Source organism: Homarus americanus, unplaced genomic scaffold (assembly GCF_018991925.1).
Source record: "Homarus americanus isolate GMGI-L3 unplaced genomic scaffold, GMGI_Hamer_2.0 scaffold41027, whole genome shotgun sequence".
NCBI lineage: Eukaryota > Metazoa > Arthropoda > Malacostraca > Decapoda > Nephropidae > Homarus > Homarus americanus.
In genome coordinates this window covers 7,318,375-7,330,407 of record NW_024745073.1, presented here as the reverse complement: position 1 = coordinate 7,330,407, position 12,033 = coordinate 7,318,375, and the positions used below count along the sequence as shown (strand labels likewise).

General features: G+C 33.5%; 1 protein-coding gene across 1 annotated transcript in view; it reads left to right on the top strand.

Moving 5' to 3' along the window:
• LOC121878304 (transcriptional regulator ATRX-like) overlaps positions 1–12,033 on the top strand; it is a 65,637-nt gene that overhangs the window by 47,203 nt on the left and 6,401 nt on the right. Inside the window, exons 24-31 of the mRNA XM_042384407.1 lie at positions 1,194–1,362; positions 1,754–1,931; positions 4,346–4,564; positions 5,792–5,969; positions 6,476–6,646; positions 7,174–7,330; positions 7,673–7,803; positions 11,337–11,447. Of these exons, the coding sequence (XP_042240341.1) occupies positions 1,194–1,362; positions 1,754–1,931; positions 4,346–4,564; positions 5,792–5,969; positions 6,476–6,646; positions 7,174–7,330; positions 7,673–7,803; positions 11,337–11,447 (1,314 nt within the window). The remainder of the gene's footprint in view (positions 1–1,193; positions 1,363–1,753; positions 1,932–4,345; positions 4,565–5,791; positions 5,970–6,475; positions 6,647–7,173; positions 7,331–7,672; positions 7,804–11,336; positions 11,448–12,033) is intronic.

Below are 12,033 nucleotides of genomic sequence, written 5' to 3'. Positions count from 1 at the left end.
AGGTGTCAGGTATAAATGTCAAACCTAAGGACTACACTGGTGCCACTTTATATCTTGTGGAGAAGAATTTTGAAAAGAAAGAGAAAAGTTGAAGACCAAATTAGAGTCTGCTCTAATTTGGACATTGTAAATTCACTCCAAAAAAGTATCTACGATTTTGTGCGAGACTATATGATACAACGGATTAAGAATTTTGACAACCCTACTGAGACAACAGGAGTCCCGGTGCTCATTTTGAAATTAATCTGACCCTTCCGTAAAGATACTTTTTGGAGCGAATGTACAGTAGTCATAGAATTGGTATCTGGCTACCTCTGCAGATTGGGAGTATTATATTATACCACTGAGATCATTCTTGATTCCATTATTGTTCGCCATTTACATAACATAGATCTGTCTATTTATTCGAGACACATAATGTTGAGTATTATTTGTTATGTAGACAATACTGAACATTGAGAACACAAAGGGTAATGTGGCATCTCATTGCTTGAGACAAAGATAGGGGTGACAAGGAAAACATTCAAGTTGAATGATAGTATTGTATAAGTGAAATTACCATCTTCAGGGGCAATGGGAGGAGCATTACAGCTGAAGACTTTGAAGGCGTAATGTTCTATTCCTTTGAATCTGTCTCATATTTGGATCTTCATTTTGACTCAAATTTTGAGTTGCAGAAAGCATTTTTGCTTATTGTTGAAAAATTTCTACAGTATTTCCATATTCAGAATCTACTGTGTAAAGAGGATCTTGGATTGAAGTTGTAAATAAAGAATACAAAATTGAGCTGTTCCCGTTCAGATGAGTTATCACTTGTTTTTGAGAAAATTTATATAATTATCAGTTGACACTCATGAAGAGACTTCCTAAACTGAAAGATTGCAATGATTTCCTGCTGCTGCTTGAAAATGTGTTGTTTCTTTAGAACAATGCTCCAAATGACTCTCATATCCTCAGCTTTGAAGGTGTAAACCCCCAACCTAGTATGGAAGTATTTGTTCATTTTGAGAACAAGAATTTTATTTAACAAGTTCAATCCACTATTGTTCAAAAATTGGCAGAGAAACTTAGATAAGGAAATAATTTATATTAAGAAGGATATTTCTTGCTAGTGCATTTGAACTCAAGTTCTTTACTTATGCATAACATAGTGACAGCCTTCTGCTGTTTTATCTGTATAATTTTGTTTCTAGTTTCAGGATGATGAAGAGGATATGGATGATTTCATCTGTGACGACACATCAACTTCGGAATCCTCAGATGATGAAAGATCACGAAAGAAAAAGAAGAAAGGCAAGAAAAAGAAAGAAGAAGAATCTGAGATAGAGGAAGAAGTGGTTGAAGGAGAGACAGAAATACCTGGTAATATATTAACAGCTACAAGAACAAATAAAAATGAGCTTTTTCAATTAGTGAATAATTTATGACTTTTTTTTTTTTAGAGAAAGCGAAGGTTCAGGGGACAACCTTTGGAAATGTTGCATTTCACTTGACTTAAGTATTCGAGTTTTATGTCTGATTTAGTTGAAAATCTAGCTCTGCATATATTTATATTGGAGTTTCATGTTTATGTATGTATGCATTCATGCTAGCCAGGACATGTAATTTACCTTAATGATTTTCACTGCTGGAGCTTTTTGAATGATATGAAAGTATAATGAACTCTCAATTACATGAAGTTTTTCACACTGATCCATATACATATATGAGATTTCCCTTCTTTGCTTATGTTATATCTTGTTCCTGGGGACAGGTCCCATCCATGGATTGACTGAAAGTGGTAAAGTCAAAGTTGATTGGTGGAAGAAGGTGCTGGAGGACATTATTGGTGATGATTTTGATGATGAATTTTTTGACAAACTGGAACACAGTGGTAAACTTGTACTGCTGCTAGATATCGTACGAGAATGTACTTCTATTGGTGATAAAGTGTAAGTGTTGTTTATTTCTCCTCTTACCTCTATATTTATAATGGCAGGTTATTACTGTACAGTAGAATTATTTTTTTTTTACAGGATTAGCCAACCCGGGCATAGGTCACTGACCCACAGTGGGGCCTGGTGGGGGGGAGGGTGTAATAATGATAATAATAACAATTAGTTCATAGTACTGTAAATAAGATTTATTAATACAAAAAAAATAATAACAACAACTGATAATAATAATAATAAAGAACCATAAAGAAATACAAAAATGAAAACAGATCAATAATGAGAAACAATATATGTAGTATGTTGTGTTGTCAAAGTAAGAGAGACAATTGAGACCCTGCAATTGTGTGTAAATGAAGCAGAAAGTCAGATCAGCAACCTAGGACTTGGTCAAAATTTTTGTGATGCCATATGGCAGCAGGGTCTACCATTAGACAACACACAATGCTTCCAATATCTTCCCAGGTGGTAGTACTTCCCTGTTTGATAGCTGCCTACTACCTACTATATATACTTGTGTATAAGTCGAGTTTTGAAACCCAAATATTTTGGAAAAAAGTAGGGAGCCGACTTACATGCGAGTAATATTTTGGGGGGATTAGAATTCCTGTATGTTGTAGAGACAACTGTTGTTTTAGAATAAAAACAATATTTTCCAATTATTACTGATAAGCTATGCCTTTCTGCATGTCAAACTCTTCAGTTTAGGCTAACCCAGTGTGTCCAAATGGTTTGTATTTAAATTTTTGTTTATTATTTCTTTGTGGAGGGCAGATGGTTTCTTCTTTAAGAATTACCAGTAATATTTTTTTTTTTTTATAAATGTGTAATGACCATATCCACTTACTACTTAATTTTTCTATTTATTTAAAACATTAGAAGTGTTCATTACACTTAAGAAACATCAACATACTCAGTATATTATCACTTATGGCTCGGTACATTCTCGGCTGGAGCACTAAGGGCTGGCACAGTTATATGCCATTATTTTAGCATATGTACAGTAACTAAAACAACTATCTGTGCATACTTTGTGGGAAACAATATGAGAACATGGACGATAAATTTTGGTATATGGGGGCTGTCACTAGTCACACGTAAAATTTTGGAACATATCGACCCCCACCTGCACAGATAGTTATTTTAGCTACTGCACATTATTACCAATGATTTTTTTCATAACTTTGGGGTTTTCACTTAAACCAAAGTGTGGGATAATTTTTTTTACTGAATTTTTGTAAATAGAATATATATATATATATATATATATATATATATATATATATATATATATATATATATATATATATATATATATATATATATATATATATATATATATATATATATATATATATATATATCTATATCTATATCTATATCTATATCTATATCTATATCTATATCTATATATATATATATCTATATCTATATATATATATCTATATATCTATATATCTATATCTATATATATCTATATCTATATATATATATCTATATATATCTATATATATCTATATATATATATATATATATATATATATATATATATATATATATATATATATATCCCCAAGTTTACAGATTTTTTTTTCGTGATTCTCTATTTTTCACGAATGACTCCCTGGATGTACCCAAGAATATCTGTGGGTAGATTTAGAGTTGCCGGCATTTTCGCAACCGGGACAGGGAACTATTTGTACTAGAGACAGTAATTTTCTTTACCTGTATTGTAAATATTGTATGTGTGTGTACACACACACAAAACACATAAAAATAAATAATAATTGGAAAAGCCTCACAAATAATCAAACAAATTTATTAAAAATGTGACAGTCTACCCGTGCTTTATTTCTTTTTTAATAAAGCACGGACTTGGGGGTAGACTGTCACATTTTTAATAAATTTGCTAATGATTATTTGTGAGAGGATTTTCCAATTATTATTTATTTGTATGTGTTTTGTGTGTGTGTGTGCCTACACACACACACACACACACACATATTTACAGTACAGATAAAGGTAAAAGAAGTGATTGTCCTAAGGGCAAACACATAAAGGGAATACAGTACGCATTTCTTTGTACACAAGTAAAGATGTAACGCCCCCCCTCTCCCCCCGGTCCGCAAATGTTATTCGCGGATTTGGCGATTCGTGGCCATTATGAAAACCTAATCCCCGTGAATTTTTGGGGCCCCTGTATTGGTTGTCTTTCCGTATTATCTTTTTTTATTAAGTTTATTAATATCATAATTATTAAATTTATAACATGGTATATATTCAATTTTAATCTTTATTTTCATTAATCATGTAATTACCACTGATCTTTTTATATAAATATGCTAAACAATCTCAGTTCATTAATTAACCAAAATGGGAAGTCATTATTCTTCATTTTTTTTACCATCTTTCAGATTAGTTTTCAGTCAGAGTCTGTTGGCTCTGGATATGATTGAGGACTTCCTGCAGTTGATAGATGAAGGGGAATTAGAGTTACCACAACCCGAAGATCCTCTGCCTCTTCCGTTCAAGCAGTGGAAAAAAGAACGTGATTACCTACGTCTTGATGGCTCCTCTGCACCTGACGCGAGAAAAAATATGTGCAAATTCTTCAACAGCTCCACCAATGAGAGGTAAGAGCTTGTACATTAGTTCTGATCTCTTGACTCAATTTTGGGGAATACAGTATCTAGTTACAGTTATAATAAAATTGATGTTCATTGTCTCGTCAATCTCTAAGAGTCTTTTATATTTGTACAGTTCTTTGAGTTAAAAAGACCACAGATAATCCTTTTAATTTATAAGGTCAAAAAGTCAAAAGTCCAGAAATCAGTGAAACAGGCAAGAAATATCATCTCCTTATTTCTTGCAGTAACTCATTGATTCTAATCCAGACCAAAGTTTATAGATGTATGTTAGACTGGGTATTGTTGGATACAGGACTGAAATGTAAGATGAGTTTCATAAATACCAGGGAAAATAAATTTCAATGCCAGAGGGAATCGAAGAATTTTAAACAGGGTTATCAAAGTTGACAAGCTGAAGAATGTGACTCACAAAAAGATTTAAAGTAAATTAATTGCATACATACCGGTACATCCATATGTAAACAATAAGTAGCATAGGAAGCTGCAGCATGCTTGAGACACTCAAATGTTCTGGGGGGGATTATTATTGTTTATCTTTTGTAAGCTGTGGTGTGTCTGTAAAAATGTGTCTGGGGCAAACAAAATGCTCTGGTTGCCATTAGCATATGATGTTTTATTTTATTACTATTTCATTACTGTATTATAATTTTATATTTTTAGACTATTATTGTTTAAATGTCATGAAATGGTGGTATCCTACATCCTATAATTGTTTTAAACCTTGAGCTGTTCATTATAGAACTTTAGGCAAGTCTCTCAGGGGTCATCCAGTACAGTATTTATTAAAATAGGCCTGGTAGATGGTACCAGATTTTGAAGGTCTCAAATAGTGTAAGATCCTGATATCCAGTTTGGTCTTGGTCCCATGCTTGAGGGACTAGTGTTGATGGTGTAACTGGTGCATACAAACATTATACAGTGTTGATGGGAAAATAGAGATAATAACATTTCTTACAAAACTATACTGTACATAGCTATCTGATGTAAGTTTTCACTCAGTAATCAGATGAACTTCTCTTGATTGAACCAACCTATTGAGATTAATGTTATCTTAATAAATATATGCAGTAAATGTATAACTCATCTATGCTTATTGTCAAGAGTTGTTGATTCCTTTAGATGTAGAGGGAAGTGATAGAAATCCAATGAATTAATGATGCCTGTTTTGTCTTTAAGTTTGAATGCCTTATTGATGAATTATTGATCTTCTAGATGTCGACTCTTCCTTATCTCAACACGAGCTGGAGGTCTCGGCATCAATCTGGTTGCTGCAAACAGAGTGATCATCTTCGACTCCTCCTGGAACCCATCCCATGACACTCAATCCATTTTCAGAGTCTACCGTTTTGGACAGAAAAAGCCATGTTACGTTTACCGTTTTGTTGCACAGGTAAAGGCCTTTTATGATCACTGAATGTTTTAACCTAAGCACAGGGATTCTCAGGAGTAATTGCTAAGAGTAAAGATTTAGGCAGTTTATCTTTTGTGTACCTGTATTTACTTTGATAACATTAGTCTTCACACTGTCATATTTGTGTATGTATACTTTAGTGTACAGTATTTCAAACTACTGACACTCCCTGGGTTATGGATGGGTTCCATTCCTGGAGACTATCCATAAGCTGAATTATCTGTAAACTGGAAGTTATTCATTATTATTATTAATTCGAGGAGCATGTTGATTAACTAACTAAACTAAAAAGAAAAAATAGTTACATAGAAATCAGAGTCCACACTTATGAAAATCTTCACATATTTCAATCCACCATGCATGAATGTAATATAGACTCACAGTAACTGAAATTTATGGGACTCAGGAAAGGATTCATGTAGAATTAACATAAACTGTACAGTAATGATAAAAAGAAGGAAATTAAAGGTGAAATATATTCAAAGGGGACCATGGAGGAGAAAATCTACTCTCGACAAGTAACAAAAATGTCAACAGCCTTACGAGTTGTGGATGAACATCAGATCAAGCGCTATTTTAAAATGGATGAATTAGCGCAGCTGTATGAGTTTACTCCGTCTGCCATCACCGAGCGTGAAACTCCTATTGTCCCAGAGGTAAGTTGTACCCCTTCCCACCAACTTTCAGATTTTGTTATTAAGTTGGAGACTTTTGATGTTTTTGTTAAAATATCATTATTATAGGTACCATGTATATATTTTCATTCATTCAGACAAAGTAATGCAAGTAAAATTTTCCAAGGATATTTCATATACCAGCCATATGTAGTTCTTTATGTATGAAGTGACTGAGATATTTGTTGGAGAGTATTGGAATCTGCTTTACATAATATTCTTGTAAGTAAGTCAATAATCAATTGCTTCCTCTTCATCATCACTGTTTTGTGGCCATTCTCCATTCTTGCTTGGGTTAGCTGTCATTACCTGATGGTATTGTTTCTTGTAGCCTTCTCTCATCAAGTTCTCAACACTGAAGTAATTTTTCACAACCTCTTCTCATGTGATTCTTGGATAAAACTAATTAAATTATCATTCTGTTACACCAATCTTCAATAGCTCTTTTCATATGAGTAGTGTCTTTGCATGCCATAATTATCTGTCATAATACTGTATATCCACCCTAGGATCGGCTATTGGCGGAATTGCTAAAACGCCAGAAAGATTGGATAGTTAATTATCACGAGCACGACTCACTTTTGGAAAACCAAACAAGTGAAGAACTCAGTGAAGAAGAACGAAAAGCAGCATGGGATGACTATGAAAATGAAAAGAAGGGCTTCTGTGAGTAGAGAATAATTTAATTTTACTGGGTTGATAATTTAGCCTCTTCGCTATATGTTATGTTCCATAAGGGCAACCAATGTAGTAATTCTCATTCCCACCTCCTACATAGAATATGGGGAAGTTAGGAATGATGTTGTGTTACTTTTTGTTTGTTCATCCATCGATATGCTATATGGTTTCCAGTCAGTGACTTGAAAGCGTTTTTTGGAGTACAGTACATTGAAATGTGTTATACAGCTTTATATCATAAATATGTAGGTTCCATTCTGGTATTTCTTGATACTTTTAACAATCTTTATTTCTTTATTCTTCATTTAAGACTTTTTTTCCCTTCTGCAGTGGTGCAGCAGCAAAGAAACAGTGTGATGCCTGTGGTGGGTAATGCAGCCATGATGACCAATCCTAATTTGCCATCACTCTCTCTCTCATCATTTAGTTTTGAAGGTGTTGTTAACACAATTAAAGCTCAGGTGAGTTTATATGCTTTTTTCTTACAGCAGTGTGTTTCAAGTATACAGTAAAACCTCGTTAAGGCAGATCCCGCTAAGACGGATGTTGCTTAAGCTGGACAAAATTATTTTCCTATAGATTATGAAAAAAAAAGTAGGACAAAATTTGGCTTCTGATGACATGTGTGCAAAATTTCAAGGGACCAAGGCGTCAGCATGTGGGACACATGTGACCGAAAGTTACCAATTGTTGTTTTGGGGAATATTATTTCATTCACTCCAGTTATGATACAATGTTTCTTACTATGTTATCATAGGTATATGCATGGTTTATATAGTTTGTTTATCACTGTGCCCGTCACAATTTTCAAATTAGACTACAAGATATGTATTTCTCTCATACGTATTTCAATCGTACGCCTGGCAACAGGAGCGAGTGACCACTAGTTAAAGTGTCGTCTGCAGTCGTATCTCCTCCCTCCCTGCCATATTTCATTGTATTTACTGTTATTATTAGTGTATACTGATATAGTAGTGATTAATCCTGGCATTGTCGCCAGGTTAAACTCGTCACTGTAACCACCAGGCTACTGGGCCAAGCTGTGGTGTTATGGTTGTTTTTCAACTCGTATTTTTGGGTAGATATACGTAACTTTCTTCATTTATTTTTACTCATTGTGAAAAAATAAAAGAAATAATTGTCCTAAGGGCAAACACATTTCTTTGCACTTGAGTTAGCTGGCTGAGTGAGGGAGGGAGGGGAAGATGGTTGTGGGTGGCGGGGCGGTGTCAGGGATTTGGCGTGCCAACTGATGTTTGAAACTATGTTGAAACGGAGTACAGTACTATGCAAATGGTGGCTGTGTTGAACCTTCATTTGGCTTTTATTTACTGATTTGGCGATACAGTATTTTTTTTTTTTTTTTATTCCTCACAGTTCCTGGTACTGTATACAGTACTATATGTTATTTTAAGAAAACTATAGCTACAGGAGGAAAATACACAAAAAAATTTCCTAAATACTCCCTACCATAAAATACGGTACAGTAATTTTGGTGTTTTTTGTCATTATTTTTCGTTTTTATATATTTAGTACATTCACCGTAGGTTGAAGTAGCTTTCATACTTTTTGCATTATTATTGAAAAATTAACCAATAACCATGGCCACCGAGGAAAGTGTTTGGTATCCATAAGGGTGACGAGAAGGTTAAGCTAAGACCTTATCAGTGAATTAAAAGTAAGTGTACAGTACTTTATGTAGTACATTACTTTTTAAAATTAATTTTGATTAAAAGACATACAGTATATTTCTTAAATAAAACTTGGATACATTGGTGTTGTACTCGCTTTTTGTTTAAAATGGCGGCCTTTTGGGAAAAATTTGTTCAAAGGTGGACAACCTCTTATCCCGAACACCCTTCCCCCCAATTAGTCCGCCTTAGCGAGGTTTTACTGTATCTGATTTCTTTTCTGTGCCATTACTGTACTAAAGTTTACATATAGACTTTAAGTAAAAATATATTCTTATTATCACTTCCCTGTTGGACTTGAAAACAAGAGCCTTTACCTGCCCAACAATGAATATCAGAACATTAACAAGTTGGATAAAAAAAAAATAACATTTATACATATAATATAACACAGTAAGTACAGATAAAATCACCACTCAACAATGAAAATAAGTAAAATACAGTGGTCACATTATTTTTTTTCTTCAAACCATCTCAAGACATTCGACATTCTACTGTGTGTAATGGTCAGCATTCTCGCCTCGAGTTCGATCCTCGGACAGGGTGAAACAGGGCAAGTTTCTTTACACAATTTGCCTCTGTCTAGCCAGCAGTAATTGGGGACCTGGATGTTAATCGATTTGTGGATTGTATTCCGGGGTAATGGTTAGCCACTGCAGTTGGCAAGTTGTCCGTCCGGTCTTCTTGGACTATTCCTTGATCCTGGGTCTTGCAACTCATTAACTTAGGGTGTGGTTGTTGTGTTGGCGACAGCTTCTACACCTTAAACAAATTCACAGCCTAGGTGACCCTTGGGCCGGCCATCCTCATTACACGAGGGGCAACCATTATATAATATATATATATATATACATACATACATACATATATATATATATATATATATATATATATATATATATATATATATATATATATATATATATATATATATATATATATATATATATATATATATATATATATACATACACACACACACACACACTGGTCCCTCGATTAATGAACACAATTGGTTCCACAGAGTCGGTTGTTAACTGAATCTATTATTTCAATGGGATGTTGGGTAATTGGTTTCAACTCACAGAAAAAGTATACATACAAAGTACTGTATACCAGTACAGGTTGACAATCCCTTATCCGAAATCCTTGGGGCCAGAGGAATTTCGGATTTTGGAATTTTTTGGTTTTCAGAATGGTTTTTTTTTTTTTTTTTTAACAGGGATTAGCCCGCCCGGGTATAGATCACCGACCCACATCAGGGCCTGGGGGGGGGTGAATATAATAAAAATTATAATTATAATAATAATAATAATAATAATAATAATAATAATAATAATAATTATTATTCATAGGTCTAGGTCATGTTTCTCACTTTTGATCTTTTTTCATTCTTGTATTTCTTTACTGTATTATTATTTTATTATTACAGTACTCCTGTATTATTGTTATTTTTATTAATTTTATTATTATATATTATTATTATTATTATTATTATTATTAATGTTATCATATTATTTTATTTTGGTGTATTTTTATTAAAATTTTTATTTACTATGAATAATCATTATTATTATAATTATTATTACTATTATATTTTCGCCCCCCAGGCCCTGATGTGGGTCAGTGATCTGTGCCCGGGTGGGCTAATCCCTGTTAAAAAAAAAAAAAAAAGCCCCACAAAAAACTTTCGGTTTTCGGAATTTCGGATAAAGGGTTGTCAACATGTAATAGAATTAACAAAACATTAAATATAAACTAAATACAGTACTGTACAATAATAAATAAAAAAAACAATAGAATACTGTATTTTAACTTACTTTGAGGTGTGTATGTCTTATTCCCGGCAGCTTTGTTTACATATCAAACAGCTGATTGTAGAGGCAGTCGATGATGACATGCCATATTCTTTACAGAGTGCATTGGTTCTAATGCCTTCTTCACGTTTCATAATAATTTCTGCACTGTATATTATCAATATGTTAACTAAATTTTAGAATGACCAATAATTTTAATATAAAAAATGCAAAACTATTCAAGAGCACAACTTTCTTGATATTTACTCCACTGGAAACGAATGTAAACATAGAACCAATTACTGTATTGGCGGACTAGCCGATCAGCTGATGCGCACAACAAGGCGTGTTTCTCGTAAGGCTGTCGTTAATAGAAGTTTTGTTCGGTAATGAAACTGAAAATGCTTATGGGAGCTAATTCGTTAACCAAAATTTTGTTAATTGAGGGACCACTGTACAGTAATTGTTTGCAAGGTACTGAATTAACACTAATTTGTCTTTTTTCAGAACCCCAACTTAACACAGCAGGAGATGTGTGAGAGTGTAGTATTAGCAACAAAACAGATTCAGAAGATACATCTCAACCACTACCAACGTGTTCAAAGCATGGTGTACAATGTGAGTGAAGGATCTATTTAGTCTGATGTCTCCCATGACAGATACGAGATGTATTATTATAAAACTGTAGAGAATGCTATTTTGGACTACCCACATATTTCTTACTTTATCACCCTCTGTAAAATTGTTAAATGTAAAATCAAAGGAGTTCTTAAATTTTCTCTCAGAATAATCCCATTATTCAAATTGGAAAACTTTGGGTGGATTTTTGGGGATTCACTTTACCAAAATTGTAAACTTTACTCCCTTCTTTGATATCAGACATATCTAACCCGATATTATCATACTCCTGCAACAGTTGTAGCAACTTCTTGGTGTGTCACCATAGTAGAAGCCTGTCACTTTTAATTACATTTTACATACCCAATAGTACTCCATACTTATTTCATCCAACAGTTTTGAAAATGTTTCCTGGTTTTGGACCTCTGTTAAGAGGTCAAGGCTAATTGTCATTACATTGCAAGATGAAACATTGAATTGGAGCCTAATGGCTTTTGTGAATGGATTATTTAACTCCTCCAATTGGATTACTGACTGCCTTTGAGTAGCCTATAGTTAGAGCTCAGCCTGGAAGAATAATGGGTGG